Source organism: Portunus trituberculatus, chromosome 47 (assembly GCF_017591435.1).
Source record: "Portunus trituberculatus isolate SZX2019 chromosome 47, ASM1759143v1, whole genome shotgun sequence".
Lineage (NCBI taxonomy): Eukaryota > Metazoa > Arthropoda > Malacostraca > Decapoda > Portunidae > Portunus > Portunus trituberculatus.
This window is the reverse complement of record NC_059301.1, coordinates 13,677,254-13,698,963: the sequence shown is the minus strand read 5'-3', so window position 1 is coordinate 13,698,963 and position 21,710 is coordinate 13,677,254. Positions and strand designations below refer to the sequence as shown.

At 42.7% G+C, this 21,710-nt stretch overlaps 1 protein-coding gene across 3 annotated transcripts in view; it reads right to left on the bottom strand.

The window, feature by feature from the left end:
• LOC123520726 (putative neural-cadherin 2) overlaps positions 1-21,710 on the bottom strand; it is a 174,748-nt gene that overhangs the window by 32,244 nt on the left and 120,794 nt on the right. For all 3 annotated transcript variants that reach the window (XM_045283278.1, XM_045283281.1, XM_045283279.1), the window contains exons 3-12: positions 12,969-13,084; positions 9,624-9,788; positions 9,097-9,237; positions 7,427-8,912; positions 5,952-6,185; positions 3,863-4,038; positions 3,205-3,351; positions 2,655-2,831; positions 1,796-2,195; positions 816-1,018 (exon numbers count right to left, since the gene is read on the bottom strand). In XM_045283278.1, the coding sequence (XP_045139213.1) occupies positions 816-1,018; positions 1,796-2,195; positions 2,655-2,831; positions 3,205-3,351; positions 3,863-4,038; positions 5,952-6,185; positions 7,427-8,912; positions 9,097-9,237; positions 9,624-9,788; positions 12,969-13,084 (3,245 nt within the window). The remainder of the gene's footprint in view (positions 1-815; positions 1,019-1,795; positions 2,196-2,654; positions 2,832-3,204; positions 3,352-3,862; positions 4,039-5,951; positions 6,186-7,426; positions 8,913-9,096; positions 9,238-9,623; positions 9,789-12,968; positions 13,085-21,710) is intronic.

Sequence of the window (21,710 nt, the reverse complement as noted above, 5' to 3'; positions counted from 1 at the left end):
ATCTGAAACAAACCATGACGTTGTGAGAAACAGAGAGAGGGAGATAAGGCGAGAGGAACATGAAAGTACTTTACTCTTTACAGGCTCTCGCTCCTCCACTCGGTGTCTTTGTTGCTCGTGTGTGATATTAACGTCCTTTGTCTTCAGCGATGGAATGAAATAGTTAGTGACTTGATGCTCGTCATCTCCACGCCAGGCAGTTTCTTCAAAGAGACTCAAAGGGTGGCGAGGAGAGTACTTAGTGAAATCCAGTGGAGGGAAGAGACTGGCTGAAGCAGGTGTACTGTTTGTTATATTACGCTTTGAAGATAGATTAATAGATTGATAGGTAGAAGGATACATGGGTACATACATACATACATGAAATTGAATAAATAGATAAATAGATAGATAGATAGAGACATACATACATAGATAGATAAATAGTAGTAGTAGTAGTAGTTGTTGTTGTTGTTGTTGTAGTAGTAGTAGTAGTAGTAGTAGTAGTAGTAGTAGTAGTAGTAGTAGTAGTAGTAGTAGTAGTAGTAGTAGTAGTAGTAGTAGTAGTAGTAGTAGTAGTAGTAGCAGTAGTAGTAGTAGAAGTAGTAGTAATAGTAGTAGTAGTAGTAGCAGTAGTAGTAGTAAAATTCAGGGAATATATGATAGTGAGTTTCCTCCCTCTTCTCCCTGCATAGTCTCCTTTATTTTTTCCTGTATCTCTCTTTATCCTTTATTCAAGTTTTACACTGATATTTAATGTTCTACTCGTATATAGTTTCTTCAGTGTCTTTAATTTGGTCTAATGTCCCATTTTCCGCTCCTAACAAAGGCCTCACCTGGGTCTTCCACAGGTAGACGGCCTTGGTTGCGGGCTTCATGGGGTTGTCGTTGAGGTCGTCCACCAACACGGTGAGGCGGTGGGTGGCGGACAGGCCCTGAGCGTCAGACACCTGCACCGCCACACTCAGCTGACGGTGCTGCTCCCGATCCACAGCGCCCGCCGTCCACAGCTCCGCTCCGCCGCGTCCGCTGTCCAGGCCTGGCGAGTGATGTGTCGGTAATGAAAAAAGAACATAGATGGAAAAATACGGAGTTTAATACTAGTACACGAGCAAGCATGGATTTGAAAGAGAGAGAGAGTAACACGGAAGAAAATGAGAGACTAGGGTTTCAGCACGCGTCAGTCTGTCCGAGCCTTTGCAATTAATCTCTTGAGTCTGAATGTGACTGACAATTTGTTGAGAAGTTTTGTTAAAGTTCAGGGGCTAGTTTATATTCAAGTCTATAGTGATGGGGCTTTCTCTCTCTCTCTCTCTCTCTCTCTCTCTCTCTCTCTCTCTCTCTCTCTCTCTCTCTCTCTCTCTCTCTTCTCTTTCTCGTCTATATTTACGTTTTCTGTCCGTCTGCCTGTCCACCAGTATTCCATAATGTTTATTTTTTTGTCTGTCTGTCTCTGTTATTCTTTGTCTGTATGTCTGTCTGTCTGTCTGCGCCATATATCGGACGTACCACTCATTCAACAAGTACTAATTGCCTCGGCCAGGAACACACTGCATAATTTCAACTTGGAAACGTAAAATGACGTGATATCTGATGCGCGAGGAACTGCCAACAACAACAGGTGAAAACTCACTAGACAGAAACAGTGTAGTGATTAGTACGTTTGGTTAGACTGGACACCAACGAAGAGTGATATTTTCGTAGACTCATAACACACGGATATCATACTCTCTCTCTCTCTCTCTCTCTCTCTCTCTCTCTCTCTCTCTCTCTCTCTCTCTCTCTCTCGTACCTAGCCTACTATAGACATACTTACGTGGGTCAAACTTCAGCTTGACGAGGGAGAAGACATGGGCGGGGTTTGAGGGCGCCAGGGACAGCGTGAAGGGTGGCCCGTGGCCCAGCGCCCACACGTCGGGGTCTGTCACCCTGAGGACGCCCAGGCGGGTGGGTGGGCCGCCCTCCGTCACGTGCAGAGTGGTAGGCGGCAGAAGGAGCGGCGGGCAGTCGTTGACATCGGTGACGGTGATGGTGAGTGTGGCAGTGGCGGACAGCGGAGGGCGACCACGGTCCACGGCCACAAGCAGCGCCTCCCCTGCGTCGCCCCCCGGAGCCTCACGGTCTAGTTGTCTCTTCAGAGTGATGCCGCCGTCAGCATCCACCGCGAGGGCCCCCCAGCCTCCCTCCAGCCTGTAATCCACACCTTCCAGCCCACCCTGTAGGAGCGCGGGTAGAATGATGGTTAGTTTCAGTGACGCAGCTCGGTAAGGCGAGACGAGATAGGAACGGGGAGCATATGACGCAACAGTACAGACAGTGAAGGGCCTCCGTCGTCCTGCAGACCACATGTGAGGGACAAACAAGAAGGGAGAGCACGTGACTCATCAGTACAGAGAGTGACACACCTCCGCCGCCCTGCAGACTACGTGTGGGTGACCAACGAGTCTCTGCCTTACTTTACTTTATACGCTGTATTGTCAATTACATCACGTTCAAGTCAACAAATTGCCAACTCTGAAAATCAAAGCTGGACAGTTATTGGATAATAGTAAGCTTCATAACATTGCAGGAAGAAAGCTATCCTTGTTTTCTGTCACTCACAACGGCCCACACCCTGACGCCCTCCTCTTCACACCACCACCCACCCTCACCAACGGCTCCCCAAATCCGCTCACCATGTCCGGGTCACGGGCTGACATCGCTGCCAGCAGGGTGCCTGGACTAGTGTCTTCCCGCACCGTGACATGGGCGTGCGGGCGGGAGAACATAGGAGGGTTGTCATTCACATCCCTGAGATGAATGGTGACCCAGGCAGAGTCGAGATGAGCGAGATCCTCCCACCCGTTGGAACCCTGAGGACAATGAAAGCACATTTCGTGTCATTACAAGCTACTGAGAGTCTTCTCAAACAGCAACATGCGCCTATGCGACTGTGATTTCAATACATTACCTTACATTAACTACATTATTAAAAAAAAAAACACACCCAAGGGTTTAAAAGTAAGAAAAAAGGTATTACTTGTCTGAGTAATTTCTGTGATGAGGATATGAGTTATGATAGGAAGAATTGGGTATCAAGATAAAGGCTGGTAGAGAACGTCGTCTTCCATATTCCTCCACATCTTCTTCCACCTTCCTCCACGTCCTCCTCCTCCTCCTCCTCCTCCTCCTCCTCCTCCTCCTCCTCCTCCTCCTCCTCTTTCTCCTCCTCTTCTGTGAACTCACCTGGTCTGTGACTTGCACCATGAAGCGGAACCCTCGCCGGTGACTCTCCTCCTCATAGTCGAGGCTCTTGAGTGCGTACAGCTGACCCGAGGACCCCACAGAGCGCATTCCGAAGTTCTCCCACCCAGGACCGCTCCCCGGCACCACCTGACGGAGGGGAGGCAGAAGTGTGTGTGTGTGTGTGTGTGTGTGTGTGTGTGTAAACGCAGACACCATGTCCTCCATTTCCTCTGTTCGTTCATAGGGGTCACTTCCAAAAATAACGTTTCTTTCATCTGTAAAATGCTGATCGCTTGCGCTTTTCGTTTATTTCATGCTGGTCATTTTTTAGTGAAGTACTGCGCGTAACTCCCACGCTTCCACTTTGATGCGAGTTCTTTCTTTCTTTCCATCACTCTTTCCTTCATCACACCAAATTTTTTCACGATTTTTTAAAGTTTTTCTTTCACCTCTCACCTATTTCAATATTCCTTTCTCTCTCTCTCTCTCTCTCTCTCTCTCTCTCTCTCTCTCTCTCTCTCTCTCTCTCTCTCTTCCATTCCCGTCCATTAGCCTAGTTTTTCATTCTCCCACTGCCTGTTTCATTCCCTCTTGTATCCCTGGCCACCAACTCGTCACCCTCTCCTACCCTCCCTCTACCCCTCTGTCTAACACTCACTCTGTACAGGAAGACATTGCGTGCGTCCTTGTCTGCAGCGGTTAGCTCCAGCAGGGTGGTGTTTGGCGGCGGGGCACCGGGATGAGTCTCGTCCACGTCCAGCTCCCAGTGACGGCGGGCGAGACGAGGCGGGTTGTCATTCTCGTCCATCACGCGCACTACCACCGTGCCTGTGCCTGAGGAAGAAAACGGAGATAAGAAGTTACTGCTGTGTTTGAGTGTTAGACACCAGAGACTGGTTGTAAAGACACATTGGGAAGGAGATCATCTCATCAACTTGAAAAGAAGTGAAGAAAGGATGAAGATAGAAGAACAGTGTGAAAGTGGTCTGACTTGGCTGTAAATGATTGGAAAGTATTATATAAGTATTGTGTTGAAGGAAAGGACAGGCATGTGTAGGGATGTTATAGGTGTGGCTGTGCATGTGAGTGACGTGTGGATGTGAGTGTGTTGAGTGTGCCTGCAAAGGGATGTGTTGGTGTGGTGTTCATTATAACTTGCAAATGTTTCCTATACTATATGGAAAAGTTTAAATATTTGAGTGACTGAGAGAAAAAGAGAGAGAGAGAAAGAGAGAGAGAGAGAGAGAGAGAGAGAGAGAGAGAGAGAGAGAGAGAGAGAGAGAGAGAATATGACCGCAAAGAATATTCAGAATATAATGTTTACATAATATTTACTACATTCTCAATAATTTTCATAAAGCTGTGTATGTGTTCAGATTTTTATCAAGTTTGCACTAAGGATTATCTCCATTTTGAACGAAATCTTGCTGGAAGCTGCGTGCAAGCCCTAATTATCGTAAACTCTCTTTTTTATCTTTATTTTTATTATTATCATTTTGTTGTTGTGTTTGCTGTTGTCACGGCGAGGCAAGTCTTAACGTGTGGCAGAATTACCAGCGTGTTCCAATGCAGATTGCAACACTGATTTAAATATTCAATAACTGGCGCGCGCTCACACACACACACACACACACACACACACACACACACACACACACACACACACACACACACAAGGGCAAGGTGTTATTGGCCACGATATTGCGCAGGTGATATTGTACAGGTAAAAGAAACAGACAGAACTGAAATCAAGCAATAACTTTTCTCTTGGTGTGTATGTGTGTGTGTGTGTGTGTGTGTGTGTGTGTGTGTGTGTGTGTGTGTGTGTGTGTGTGTGTGTGTGTGTACTCCTTCGTGGAAATAAAATAAATAGGAGGAAAAAAGAAAATCTGATGTTTGAATTGTTATGGAGTTACGAAGTGATAAAGAAACGTGGTTGTTATTGTTGTTATTATTGTTATTGTTGTTGTTGTTGTTGTTGTTGTTGTTGTTGTTGTTATTGTTGTTGTTGTTGTTGTTGTTATTGTTGCTGGTGTTGTTGTTGTTATTGTGGGGCTGGTGGTGGTGATGGTGGTGGTGGTGATGGGTGGTTGGTATGTGATTGGCTCTGATTGTGTGCGAGATTGGTTCTGATTGTGTGTGTGTGTGTGTGTGTGTGTGTGTGTGTGTGTGTGTGTGTGTGTGTGTGTGTGTGTGTGTGTGTGTGTGTGTGTGTGCGTGTGTGTTTGGTGTTTCCTGTCCTTGTGTTTGTTTTGAACGTGGAATATTTCGTTTTGGTATTTCTGTGTGTATGTTTTGAGATGTTTTTCCTTGCTTTTTTTTTTTTTTCTTTCCTTTCTGTGTTATTGCGTTACTGCTTCTGGTGTTCGGATCTGTAGAACTATTTTGTGTAAGTTTCTCTCTCCGTGCTTATTTGTTTTACTGCTATACATTTAGGGCAAATCTTTTATTGAACTGCGGAATGTTTGCTTAAGGACGCGACTTTGTCTGAGGAAAAAAAAAAATCTTCAAACCCTACGAATTGTCACATGCAATTGTTTTTCCTTATCAACTTAAATTTCTCCTCATAATAATTAAAGCTACATCTACCATAGATTTTGCTCTTCCTCCTTCTACTCCTCCTCTTCCCCCTATTACTAATGATGCTACTATTACTACTATTGATACTATTATTATTATTACTAATACTTCTACCACATCTAAACGATCCTCCACTCTAGTTACTAACATCCTTCCTGAATACTCACCCTTGAGTCCTCCTCCGTCGGCGGCCACCACCTGCAGGCGGTACTCGGGCGTGGCCTCGCGGTCGAGACAGCAGCGTGCCGTCCGCACCAGGCCCGTGTCAGGCTCCACGCTGAAGATGGCGGCGCCTGATGCCTCGTCCACCACGTTCTTCTCGATGGCGTAGGTAAGCCGCGCGTTGCTGCCGTCCGTGGCGTCATCTGCGTCCCACGCCGACACCACCACCACCGCCGAGCCTGGAAGTATAATAGTGTGGTACAATATTGCTATATCCTCATGAGTAGAGCTTTTAAGTCAACGTGAAGGTACGTACACAAGATCATAAGTCGCCAGGTCTACACGTGGCACACCCTGGATATGTACTTTTACTTCGTTAGATTAGATTGAGTCTTTCTCAAGAAAATATATGTATGATACACATTCGTCAGACCCATATGAATAATGTGAACTGTTAGAGGGTATAACAATATCATTACGATTATCTAAGATGCATTACGTGAGACTGAATTACCTACGTCAGTTATGCGTAGTCTTTCCCTGAGAAATTTTCCCAGCCTACACATTCACAGGAGCCCTATGGATAATGTAATTCACAGTTAAGGGGTATATAACAGAGTGTTTTGCTTTTATGTACAGAAGTTTTGAGTCAATGTGAAGATACTTTTTAGTTTTTGTTAGATAACATTGGGTTACATTATTCATATTCTCTCCTTCAGAAACTACTCCACCAAGCACATTCACAGAATCTTATACTTCTTTTCATTCAACTTGGTTGGTGTGGAAATATCGCCATAATGATGAGAATTGTTGATAATGTAAGAGGAACAAAATCACTTGGCTTTACGTGGCCGCTCGGATATTACCTGCACCTTCCCTCCACTCCTTCATTTTTACCTGCACGCATTTCAGCGGCTAGCCATCCCTAATTTTGGGTGTTTATGAAAGTTCCAGTGATGATGGCCTGCTGTTTTCAGTTGGGAACTCCTATGTCAGTCTAATGCTGCTGTACCTGTTAGCATTGTGGAGAGTAAGGCTAATCACTTCACTCATCATTTTTTGGTTGGCGAGTGATCGAAGAGGAAATGCTCAGAACTGCCTAGACTAAAAGTTTGTTAGGCGGTCTCATGTTGCTACTATACCTTTGTTACATTATGTAGCTATTGATCTCTCCCTTAGTTAGTTTTGTTTCAAAGTTGACGGAGGAGGAGAGGCTCGATAACACCTAGACCAGATGGCAGTATGAGTATTGGCCAAAAGTTGATTAAAAATAAGAAAACACACAAGGACATGAAAGGAGGCATTGATAATCTAGATACTTTGGTGAGAATTATGATTAAAAAGGTAATGAAAGCCACAACGACATCCACCCACCCACCCAAACCCATCCACTCACACACATACACACACACACACACACACACACACACACACACACACACACACACACACACACACACACACACACACACACACACACCTGCGGCGCCGTTCTCTTGTACATGTCCCAGCATAGTGGTGTCAGGGAAGACCGGAGCGTTGTCATTGATATCCTTAACCACCACCGTCACCACCGTCTCCACCACGTGTATCCTCCACCCTGAGTCACCACCACCACTTTCAAACATCATCTCCTCGCACACATTCTCCTCCTCCTCTTCTTCTTCTTCTTCCTCCTCCTCGATATCCTCCTCCAGTGTCCCGAAGGTAAAATCCATTTCTGAAGCGTCCCTCTGGAGTCTGACGCCCTTGATGTAATCTGAAGAGGACACAAAAAACGGTCTGGCGCTGGAAGACGTGAAGGGTTTCTTGTTATGGATGAATTTTACGTTTTCTTTTTCTTTACGGGGCTTCTGCCGTCTCCTTATCTCTGTCTTCAGTTCGTTTCTACCCAGGGAGGCTGACTGGGTTCCTCTATTCTGTGGTTGTGGCTTTGTAGGGTTTGTGGTCTTAAGGTTGGGTGTTGTTGCTTCCTGTGTGTGTCTGGTTAAGGTGAGGAGAGAATGTTTCGTCCCTTCCCTTTCTCCCCTCGGATCTGTGAGGGCGTCTGACGGTACGTATAGGGGTGTGTTGCTGATATTCTTTCTTAACGCAGCGGTGTATTTTACGTCGCCTCCGTCATTCCCTGCCTGTGCCGAGTGGTCTGCGAGAGTATCTGAACGCTCGTGGTGGTTGGAAAGTAAATCAGAGTATTCTTTCTTCAGTGGTCTGCTAATATTTTCTCCCAACGTTGTGACATCTATTTCGTTTTCGTTATCTCGTTTCTGTCTCCACCATTTTCCATACAAGGCGTCTCCTCGTGTTTCCTGGCGGGGCCTCAAGGCGACGTGACCGGCCTCGCGGGACACGGAGTACGGTGCATGACGTGGCTTCCTGGGCGCCACTAGTACGTGTCTCATCTGCGAGTCATGAGGTAACGTCCCACGACGGTCCCTCCATCCTGCCGTGGCGGAAGAAAGGTCGTGCTTAGAGTTCATGTCTTTATCTCGTGTGGTGGGACTCAGTATCTCCCCTTCGCTGTCATACGTGAGTCCCATGGCTGATGAATGTGACTCCTGCTTCCAGGCTTTATCAGAGACTCGACTTCCAGGCCGTGGAGGACGCATGGCTCCAGCAACAGACCATGGGACCGATTTATCCATGACCAGTGACCCAGCCTCTTTTATCCTAGGGGCTGCAGGCTCTTTGACTGACATGTGGAGCTCATCTCTCCTATTTCTGTAGGTTTCGGTCAACGGAGTGACGATCCTCTTCCCGCCGCTAACGTGCCGCGATGGAACTCTAGAGTGAGGGTCTCGTGCAGGCTCCCGGTGGCCCCAGGACGCTTGCCGGTGATGATGAGTGGGGGAGGAAAGATCTATCAAACTTGGGCCGATGTCCTCCTCATCCTCCCACCACTGGCCGTCCCGCACTTCCACCCGCAGCCGCCACAAGCCCCTTCCGTGGGGTGGGTCTCTGTCTAGTGCCTATTCAGAGAAAAAGAGGGAGAGAGTGAGAGAAAGAGGCTGTTAAGTGACTAATAAAGAAGAGTTCATGTAGCGCTACGAGACGATATTGTTAGTAAGTCTGTTTGTCATTACCAGAGAGAGAGAGAGAGAGAGAGAGAGAGAGAGAGAGAGAGAGAGAGAGATGAAGGGAGGAAGCACCTACCCTGAGCTGGATGAGGTCTCCAGTGCGGGCGTGGATAGCGAAGAAAGCCTCCCCTTCCCCCGTCTCCTCCTGCGTGCCAGGCCCTGTCACGCGGTACACCAGACGCCCGCCGTCCTTGAGGTCCGCGTCCACTGCCGTCACCTGCCGCCGCCGCCACCGCCACACCAGACATCAGTAAGGACTGTATTCTGAAACACCTCTGTACATCTCTATTATCTTCAAAAGGATCTACATGAAGTGGTACGTATCTTCAAGGATGTTTTTTTTAATGATTTTGGTAATAGATTAACAAGACTTTTACATGATTAGTAGGAGAAGCAGTCTTGAGAACCAGCCTAATCATCACTGTGGCCTTGGAAAATAGTCGTGGTGAGAGAATAATAGGTTTCTGAATACCTACCTACCCACTATCCACCCAATCATCTACATACACAAAACATAACTAACTCTATCTCTCTTTCCCTCCTCCTATTCCTCCTCCTCCTCCATCTCTTCCTACTCCTCCTCCTCCTCTTGCATCCTCAGACCTTAGCCACAGGCGCTGGAAGATCTCTGTCATCCTCCTCCACCAGGGTGATGCGAGGCTCAGGCTGCAGGAACACGGGCGGGTTATCATTCACATCATCCACTCTTATGAACACGTATGTATGAGCAGCGTCCATGCCACCCTCAGCTGTCACTACCAACTCGTGCTGTGGGGGAGGAGTAAGAGGGATAAGATTATGACGTAAGCTGCATTTTCTTATGTTTTGGGCAGATCAAGAGGAGAGAAGAGTATAGTGTGGGGAGGAAGGTGCTGGCGGTGATCTACAGGCAGAAAAAAAAAAAACAGAGAGAGAGAGAGAGAGAGAGAGAGAGAGAGAGAGAGAGAGAGAGAGAGAGCCCATGTGTCCATTTACTGTCCCAACTCAAAGGAAAGATGAAAAGCTAAGGGAACTTTTTTTCTTTTCAGAACTTCCACGCAGCCTTGATTCGAACCTACACTGCGGGATTCGTACGTAAAGCCAGGGGCGAACTAGCCACGCACTGCACCATGGAGGCGCTAAATAAACAAATAAAGATTACATTTAGAGTTCACACGCCGCCAGAATCGTGACACCAGGGAAATTATACAAGCGAATAACTATTTTTTTTATGTAAATATTTCACACTCACTTCCGTCCATTTTTTCATTTATTCATTTTTGTTACATATTGTTTTCAAGGCAACATAAATACAGCAGCCACAGTGTTTTTTGTACTTTTTTCGTGATGTTTGTTGCTTTTCTCATATTATTTAGTTTTTTCTTGCATTTTGAGAGAGAGAGAGAGAGAGAGAGAGAGAGAGAGAGAGAGAGAGAGAGAAGAAACTAGAGCTGGATAAAGGAGGTAAAAAGAAGAGTCACTCATGATGGCAATGAAAGGAAAAATAGAGAAAATGACACACAGGAAACAAAAACCAACATGAAAAAAACATGATAGAAAAAAAGAGAGCAAGGGAAACAAAAGGCAAACATGAAATGGAATGAAGAACAACAACAATGTTGGGCCAGAGAAAAAGAACAGAGAAAAGCCAAATAAAATGGAAGAAAGAAGGAGGCAAGCAGCGGTCCAATATGTCACAGGTGAAGGAGAAAATATTGCAACAGGAGGATATAAAAAAAAGAAAACGAAAAAAAAGATGTGAGTTGGAAAATGACATGAAGGAAGGGAGAAAGAAAGGGAAACACGAAAGAAGGCGAGATAAAAAAGAAAAAAAGATTACCAATTATCAGTTATACAAAAAAATGTACATGTTATCAATACTCTTGGCGTAGGGACTCTTATGGTCACGATAATGAATTTACTAAAGGATGATTATCTAGAATCTTTTCCCGCCCTTACGAAACTCTCTTTAGGTTGACTCTTTCACTGCGACACGAGACAATTAGCAGTATCAGAAGCAATGCGTGAAGTCTTTGTAAACATCTGTAAGAAAGTTTGCAATGAAAAGGATGTATTTTGTAATTTCTTTCCACTTCAGAGATTGAATGTGGCTGTTCAACAAGTAAAAGTGTCTCAGAGCGATTGGTAGTTATGGAAAAGTGTACCAAGTGCCTGGCAAAGGGTTAACGCTAAAGTTCCAGCAAGCATAGTTTGTGGAGAAATCTCTTTGGTGAGTGTTCAGAGTCCGTGCTTAACCCCTTCAATATTGAGTCGAATGATTACTAGGATTTTTTGGTATGATTACACTATTTTATTTGCATTAAGGAGGGTCTATGGAGGTCAGAAGATTAATGGCCAGAGTCTTCAATATTTTATCCTCACATAAGTTTTTGATGCTGTATAAAATCACCAGATAGTAGACAGAATGAATATGAAAATGCGTTATGGTACTGAAAGGGTTTACAATAAAGATGGCAAAGGTGGTCCAATATTTTCTCTTTCTCAACTATTGATTTTTGGGTTTAATACTTCACGGAATTTTATGATTTTTGGTTAATACTTGATAGTTTACCGCTAAATGTATGTGCATTCCCACCTGTGAAACAAATAAAAAAGTGAAAGAATATACGTATGAAAAAAAAAGAAAGGCAAGTTGAGGATATTAATTAGATAAGTCAACATCAACTTCACCATCACCACCACCACCACAACAACCACCAACACCACCACCTCTCCAAAATCACCACAACAACAACGATAAGCACTACCGCCACCACAACCACCACCAACACCACCAGCACTCCAATATCACCACCAACACCACAACAACAACAACGACAACCACTAGCGCCACCACAACTACCACCAACACCACAACCACTCTAATATCAACGCAAAAAACGTGGCCGCCATCAGGTTGTTTTTCACTTTCATGATTTTTCTTTTGTGTCTCGCGCTGGGTTGTTTATTTACCTGGCACATTTTTTTTTCTTATTATCTTGGTGACATTTTGTGGTCGAGTATTCCATTACCTTTTCTCTTTTCTTTTTCTTTTTGTTCCCTATTCCTTCCACTGCTTTTTTTTCATATTTCATTTTAATTTTTTATTTTTTCCGAGAGAACGCTTTTAATTTTGCGGTTTGCCGAGTTCCAAATTTGCTTTCCATTACAACAAATCATTTCCTAAATCTCATCTGCTGAGGCTGGGAATCTCAGTGTCGATGGTGATGAATACACACACACACACACACACTCCCGGTAGCTCAGTGGTTAGAGCGCTGGCTTCACAAACCAGAGGACCGGGGTTCGATTCCCCGGCCGGGTGGAGATATTTGGGTGTATCTCCTTTCACGTGCAGCCCCTGTTCACCTAGCAGTGAGTAGGTACGGGATGTAAATCGAGGAGTTGTGGCCTTGTTGTCCCGGTGTGTGGTGTGTGCCTGGTCTCAGGCCTATCCGTAGATCGGAAATAATGAGCTCTGAGCTCGTTCCGTAGGGTAACGTCTAGCTGTCTCGTCAGAGACTGCAGCAGATCAAACAGTGAAACACACACACACACACACACACACACACACACACACACTCCTGGGAAAGTGAAATATACAATCATACTATTTATCTATACCACTGTTATTACTTTCGTGTTCTATTATTTGTTGCCTATTATCTTATGCGACTCCTAGTAATTTCTTGTTGTTTTTAGTATTCCACACTGCAATTTCTATAGTCTATGTACATAAGTAAGGCTGAAGAAGGAGGGTAGCGGCCACATACACACACACACACACACACACACACACACACACACACACACACACACACACACACACACACACACACACACACACACACTTTCATTATATTATTACCGCTTATAATTAATCATCAAACCATACTGATCCTGTTTTGTCACATTTTTTTCATCTTACGAACGTCGCAACATAAGAAAACACAAGAATAATACGTTTACCTCATCGTTGATCTCGTAGTCCAAGGTGGCGGCGAGCGTGATGGTGCCCGAGCGCTGGTCAATAGTAAAGAGGCCGTCCTTGTTGCCGCCCGTGATGCTGTACTTCACCTCCCCTCCTGATGAAGGGAGAACAGATGCTAGGTTAATTAATGTATATAAAAGGATGTTTGTAGGGAGTAAAGTTGCCGATGTGATGCAGAAATGAATAGAAAGAGCAAACAATAAATCATCTCTGCTCCTGACGAAGGGAAAGCAGAGGAAGGTTATTTTTTTGCAGATACCACTAATAGGGGCCGTTTATAAGAAGTTACTGATGAGACGCAGGAACAGGATGACGGGGTGAAGAGGAAGAAACAGTACTTCTCCTCTACTCCTGGCGAAGGGGGAACATAGGCAGGATGATAAAGGAAGGTACCACTAAATGAAAATGTCTATAGGGAGCACAAGTTACTGATGTGATTTCTTGTTGTAATTTTGGATATTTCTTTAGACGACCCCGAGATAGGCAGCTTCGGTGGACCTTTTTCTGTCTGTTTATTGGTTGTTCTCTTAAAGAAAATAAGGAAAAAAATGGCAAGGATGAAAAATAAAAAACATATATATATATATATATATATATATATATATATATATATATATATATATATATATATATATATTTTTTTTTAACAGAAGACACAGATAAGTAAAGCATGAAGTAAATTAAGAATATAGAGGAAAGCTGACCAATATAATATGAGCAAGCATGATTTTATTTAGAGAAGAGCACAGGGAGGAATAAATTGTGCACTCATGTTTGATACAAGTCTGCTTGCCTCGGGTCGGAGTGACTCGCTGATGCATGATGAGAAATACACAACAGGTAGAAGTGAGCCAGACTCGTTTGTTTGCTTCCTGCCTGCATAACATTGACTTCTTAACAATGTGTGGTTAGAAGTTCAGCAACCTCCAGCCACTCTTACTTACACTGGTTTTTTTGTTTGTTTTGAGGAAGGCTAGTTAAATAAAGGATGGTTTTGTTGGCCCTGACCTTACATATCATAGCATAAATCAATCTAGTTCTCTGTTTGATCATTTGCACATAAAAACAATTGGGAAATTAAAGAAAATCATATCTTGAAATAAGAGAAATGAATGAATGAATGAAATACATTAATGTGCCTGAGCTGCATGAGTCTTTACACTCAGCAAGTCATTCATTCATTCATCAAATAGATGTTCCACTAAAAATACAAGTTTAATTATTCATGTCTACCTGCACAAATACTTGCCATAAATATTTACAGCCACAATATTCGCTAAAGGTTAACAATTTTATGTATTATTGTCCTTGACGCTGACCGAGTATTTCAAACTTTATGCCTCACTCTCATTACTCCCAGTGTTTACTGCCGGGAGTTGTGCGCTGCAAGTGGGGAAACAATGCGGGCTCTCAGTCATGATACCTTTCTCAGTGTCATTATTTTCTCCTCTTCTTCTTTCTACTCGTCTTCCTCACACTCCTCTTATTATCGCCTTTTACCTCGTCTTCCCTTTCTTTTTCTTTAGTCTTATCCCTTCTTCCCTCTCCTCTTCCTTCTCCACTGCTGCTGGTATGCCAGTATGTCTCTTTAACAAAAGTTGTAATCGATTTCCAGACAGTCATGTAAGAACATAACGATCTGTTGCTCTTTAGTTACCCCACGCAATCTAATGCAATCGTGTGTGCCTCTTCCTCCTCTCCTCCTTCCCTCCTGCTCCTCCTCAAATACTGCACCTGTTGTACCTCCTCAAATCGTGAAGCAATCAATCACCCAGTCATATGAACCCACTCTATTTGTACTATCAGACTGATTAGTTTAGGCTCTGAGAGGGAAAACACACCGCTTTGTCCTTTTCTGCTATCTATTTCAAGGAGCTTCTCCAGAGAGGATTTAAGGCGCTTTTCTAATTTTGAAGAATCATATTATCTATTTTCTTTTGAGTCTGGCACCTTTAGTAGATATTCCCTTTTTCTGGCTTAAGTAATTCTTGCCCAGAACCTTTTCTGCTTCACAGAATATCATGATAACGATAATAATCTATACAATCTCTTATCTGTGTCATTTACCTCTTCTTTCCAATTGTTACCTTTTCTTTGATCAAGCTTTGTTTTACTAGACTAAAGTATGCCCAATACGCCTTTTTAATTTACTTTCGTTGTCTTTGAGAGTGGCCTTTCTTACTGAAGATAATCATAATAGCAATAATTAACGACCACAATCTGGCCACCGAGAGTGGGAATAAGTTAGTGGTGTAGCGGTTTATTCCATTACGCCAGGCGCAGGGAGGGAAGCAGCGAACCCGGACCAGGACCAGATCACACTGCTAGCTGCCCAACAAGTGCTGTTAATTAACGCTCCTGAATGAATTCAAGGATGGAGGACTAGTTTTGTGAATGATATTGCGTTGCGTTATTCATGTATAGCTAGTAACTTGTTCTATCCGTCTATTCTCCTAACCATACACTGTTTAAAGTGTTACAATTTTTTAAAGTTTTGGGAATAACGCAGTGCTGCGACACTCTTGTGAAATTTGTAAATTGTGCACTTCACTTATTCTCACACGTGCTGTATTGAGGTTTTGTGGCTAGCACAGCGTTGCTGTAATCCTGTGCATCTAGTGCCATCTTGCGTACTGCGTTGCTTGCTAAACTTCCTTAGTGCATAAGTTATGATCGTTTTTATTCACTTGGGTGTGATTTCCATAGACAAATAACCGCAATTATTTAATTCTCTCTCTCTCTCTCTCTCTCTCTCTCTCTCTCTCTCTCTCTCTATCTATCTATCTATCTATCTATCTATCTATCTATCTATCTATCTACACACACACACACACACACACACACACGCCCGGTAGCTCAGTGGTTAGAGCGCTGGCTTCACAAGCCAGAGGACCGGGGTTCGATTTCCCGGCCGGGTGGAGATATTTGGGTGTGTCTCCTTTCACGTGTAGCCTCTGTTCACCTAGCAATGAGTAGGTACGGGATGTAAATCGAGGAGTTGTGACCTTGTTTCCCGGTGTGTGGTGTGTGCCTGGTCTCAGGCCTATCCGAAGATCGGAAATAATGAGCTCTGAGCTCGTTCCGTAGGGTAACGTCTGGCTGTCTCGTCAGAGACTGCAGCAAATCAAACAGTGAAACACACACGCGCGCGCGCGCACGGGCGCATGGACACACAAACAAACGAATAAACAAATAACCAACCAGACAAGCAAACACAAACAGATACACAGACATTTAAAACCCGTAGTAGAGAGGAATGTAATGGAATCTGGCGCTCACGCACGCATAAACGCACGCACGCGCCCTCATACACACTCTCTCTCTCTCTCTCTCTCTCTGGTACCACCCCTCAGACGACGAATCAGGGATGAGAGGAAGGGAAGAGCGGAAGGAATACAAAACTGGAGGAAGAAGATGAAGAAGGGTGAGAAGGAAGGATGGCGTGACACGTGACGCAAACACAAGGATGAATGGCCGGCAAGGAAAAAGTAATGAGAAGGGAAATGAGAAAGAGAAATGTTAATGAGGTGATGGTAAAGCAAATGAAAGTGTCAGGAGCACGAAGAAGAGGAGGAGGAAAAGATGAAGGAGGAGGACGCCGAAAAGAATAGTGAAATTTGTAAGCAAGACCAGTATGATTATTATGATTATGACGGTGCTAAGGAGGAGAAATTGAGGAGAATGAAGAGGATGAGAAAAACGAGAAGGAAGACAAGAAGAAAAGCTCAATTTGCATGACTAGAATAGTGGTGATGAGGTAGAAAGATAGAAGAAATTTGCTAAGCAGAAGGAGGAGGAAAAGAGGAAGAGGAAGAGAAAGAGATGGAAGAGGAAGAGGAGGAAGAGTAAGAGGAGAAGGTGGAAAAGGAGGAGGAGGAGAAGGAGGAGGAAAAAAGATTTGGAGGCTTACACTTATGTATGTAGGTGTGTTCCTGATGACTTATTAATCTGTCTCTCTCTCTCTCTCTCTCTCTCTCTCTCTCTCTCTCTCTCTCTCTCTCTCTCTATGAATCATGTAAAACACTTTAGATTTTGAATTTTGCTTATTTGTTATATATATATATATATATATATATATATATATATATATATATATATATATATATATATATATATATATATATATATATATATATATATATATATATATATATATATATATATATATATATATATATATATATATATATATATATATATAATCTTTCCCATTAGCGCGCGCCCGCACGCGTTTAAGATAAGATAAGATAAGATAAGATGCTTTATTCGTCAAATTGTCTTACAAAATGTAATACAAAATGAAATTCATTTTGGCATTAGAGCTTCTTAGTAGTTGTATACACATTAAAAATATAGATAAAACCAGAGAAACAGGAAACATAAAATATTAACAAGAAACATTGCATAGGTTATTTTGTATAAAATGTAACATTGTTATAATATACATGTGATATCAAGTTGTCACCATCCCTATCATGAATCATCACCTACAGTTATCATGACAACTTAAAGCTAGAAGTTATAGTGATGATAGATGATTGAAAAGCAGAATGCTTTTAGGTACAAATGACTTTCTGTATCTATCAGTACGCATCATGGGCAGTGCTAACCTTCTTCCAGATTTAAGATGTGTGTAACAATTATGTAGTGGATGGGTTGCATCTTTCATCATTCTGTCTACTTGTTTCATTGTGTGTGTGTGTGTGTGTGTGTGTGTGTGTGTGTGTGTGTGTGTGTGTGTGTGTGTGTGTGTGTGTGTGTGTGTGTGTGTGTAACTGGTTCGTGTTAGTATTTCGCAAACAGAATATACAGAAAGAGAGAGAAAAAGTTAGGGTCGCATCGTTAAAATATAGAGTGCATACATACACATACTCACGCTCACACACACACACACACACACACACACACACACACACACACACACACACACACACACACACACACACACACACACACACACACACACACACACACACACACACACACACACACACACACACACACACACACACACACACACATGAGAATGAAAACCTGTTGGCATGAAACTAATCAAATGTTGCTACAAAGCCATGTTAAAAATACTAGCATGTTTTACTTTTTTTTTCAACACACACACACACACACACACACACACACACACACACACACACACACACACACACACACACACACACACACACACACACACACACACACACACACATAATATCTCCCATTTCATTCCATGTTGCACGTTTCTCAGTATTTACAAACAGAAACGCATCTTTCATAAATATATCCCGCGTTATATTGATTAGTAAAAATCTTCGCTTACTTACAATCATTTAGTTATTTTCTATTTCGTTTTTTTCTTACTAATCTCAAATATCACAATATTTTTCCTTTCTCAGCAACTATATTATCGTCAAAATAAAAGCAAAAGTTTAGGGTTAAGTTTTCTTAGTCCATGAGTTGGTTAGTCTTGTTAAATAGCTTAAGCCTAGTTAGGTGAGGTAAGGTCCTGTAAGGCTAGTTTGGAAAGATCTGGTGGACACGTTTGGTCTAGGTATATTAAATAAAGTTATTTAAGGATTTCTTTATGAGTGATATATATTTATTTGTTCCTTATATTTTTTTAAGAAAAAGGCTGATGGTTTAATTGAGGTTAAATTGAATTGAATCAAGTTGGGATTTTTTTTAAACATAATTATTTTTTTATATACTTTACAAAAGATAAAGCGATTCAGTTAAGATGAAGTTCAAATTATTCAAATTCTGTGAATGCATTGTGAAAAAGAAGAAAAAGTTTTGGGTGGAAATCTTTTCCAAGGAATCACTGTCACTAGAGCTTAATTGGGTGGAAGCGACAAAGAAACAGATCAGCGAGGCATATGCTCAACAATTGTACAGCAGGGAGTAGGTGTGACATAAGAGGAGGACACCGCGACAAGTTATAATTAGGCGTGCAGGAAGTTCACTTCACGGTCACGAGACTGTTACCTGATAGCAGGGGAGCTCATGTTCTTTATTGACCGTCACACATGTAGAACCCGGCCTTGCTTCATGGAAATACACACTTATCCTTACCAACTCAATAAAAGCTTGGTGTCTGTGTGGCATTTGAGTGTTTCTGAGAGCCCCAAAATCTTAGAGCACTGCTGAGAGGTGCATACAATCAATGGAAGCACAAACTTATCCTGTGCTTTGTGTTCATATAGCAATTATTTCTGTAGAATTTGTAACCTTACTGAGACTTAAAATATTAACCTCAACTGATATATACTACTTCAATAAATTAAGCAATTCAATAACATTTATTCTTTGTATGACAGTGGAATGTTCCTGCAGTATCTGAAGTCTTTGAGCACTGCTGACAGGTACTATAACGTTAGTCTCAAGCAGCCTGTACTCGTCTAGCAAATCGACAGACATTACCGCTTTGTGATCGAGAGTAGTACCGCAAGGACTTCAATAAATCAATAAACTCTACCACTATGTTTTGAAGACCAGTACCAGAAGGACCTACATACACGCCTGGTCAGAGGTCGAGTAAGATCGGTATTCTATCTATTCCCTTAACCACAAGTCCTCTGATTTACTGAAACCACCTGCGCTATGACAACTGATAATCTTGACAGATTAGAAAAATTGCAATCACAGGGACACGCTAAGCACAGTAAGAGTGTGCGTAGCGTGTTACTCGGCTATCGACCGTCACTGTAGGAGTATGCAATGAACGCAATGACAGGAACGTAAGGCAGGGGCAGACAGAAATAGTGCTTGTGTATATTGAATATCTACTGGGATCCTGAGACCTTGCAGGACTGTTAATTGAAAGCAAGGAGCGTGAAGACACGTAATGATAGATACAAAGGGATAAAGTGTGGTCTGCAGTAGTAGTGAGTAAGCAATTGATTAAAGGATCAGAATGTAAGCATATCAGTATCATTATTGTAATCGTCACTATCATCATCATCATCATCTCTGGCATTACTTTACTTTATTTTTTTTTCATCCTATAAACTATGCTAATCTTTGGTGTTCCTTCTCTGGATTAAGAAAACATGGGATCTCGCTTTGACCTTATTCAGGACGGAAACGTACTCTTCTTGCGACGGACTATACTCGCTCATACCCGTCTTATAACAAATACACACAAAACAACAAAATAAATATATAATGAAGAAATATTGATAAAAAAATGAAAAAATATCATCTCTTACACAACTGTGATGGAAGAGACAAAGGGAGAGAAAGGAAGAAAGAGCGGAGAGAGGGAGAGATGGATGGAGATGACATCATCCTTATCGAGAGAACGTTTCATCTTTCTTCCCTCTCCTGTGTAAACCGACTATAACATTTGAACGCTATGAAATACGCAGAACTTTCTCTACCCTACACCCAGTCGCTCTCTACCCTTCTCTCTCTCTCTCTCTCTCTCTCTCTCTCTCTCTCTCTTTCATATAACACGTCACACACAGCTGGCCTCCTCCCATGCCCAGTTCCGCCTTGTTACTCCTGCCTCGTCTTGCTGCCCGGCACATTTTCCATTGGCTCAGAGGAACTCTTTCTTTTCTCCACGCTGGATTCCACCGCGTCCTTGTACCCGAGTCATTTCTGTAAGTGGAAGTGTGTGTGTGTGTGTGTGTGTGTGTGTGTGTGTGTGTGTGTGTGTGTGTGTGTGTGTGTTTGATTTTATTTGCTTTATCTTGTTTAATTTTGTTTGGTTTGGTTTAGTTTGTTATGAAAAGTTTTTTGTTCTTTATTTAATTTTTTTCACATCAAATGGAAGCTATTTAAAGGATTTAAAGAAATAATGATCTCTCTCTCTCTCTCTCTCTCTCTCTCTCTCTCTCTCTCTCTCTCTCTCTCTCTCTCTCTCTCTCTCTCTCTCTCTCTCTCTCTCTCTCTCTCTCTCTCTCTCTCTCTCTCTCTCTCTCTCTCTCTCTCTCTCTCTCTCTCTCTCTCTCTCTCTCTCTCTCTCTCTCTCTCTCTCTGTCTCTGGTGAGTGATAAAAATGGACACAATATTAGTTAGTTGCCAATTTCTCTAACCGTAAAATGGCTGTAGCAATGTTCATTCGTAGGTATTTATTTTTTCCAAGTATTTTTTAAATTTTTTTCCCCAACGCAGTTTTAATTAAATTCTTGTTTCACTTTCAGTACTAAATGATTTATTTCCTCATCTGTCTGTGTGTCTGGCTGTGTGTCATTCTGTTGGTTGGTTTGCGTCTGTTTGGTGTTCCTGCTAATTTTATTTATTGTTTATTTTCCCCCTTTATTTATTTATTTTCTTTCATTCGTTTTTGTGTATCTGATTTTGTTTTTCTTTCTGTATGTATGTGTGTGTCTCTCTCTCTATCTATCTCTGTCTGTCTGTCTGTCTGTCTCTGCATGTCTGTCTGTATCTATCCATCTCTGTCTGTCTGCCTATGTGTATCTCTCTCTCTCTCTCTCTCTCTCTCTCTCTCTCTCTCTCTCTCTCTCTCTCTCTGCGGCTTTTCCTCAAAGCAATTTCCTCTTCCGATAGTTTAATCAAATTTATTTATCTTTGTCTGGCTGTTTCCGCCCACTTAAAACGCAATGGAATTGCTCACACCGCAAATTTCATTAGACTTCTCTCTCAGACTGAATTAAAGCGAGTGCGCCTACACACACTCACGCCAATATCCACCCACATCCACTCATCCCCTCCACACACCCGACCAACCATAAACACACACACACACACACACATAC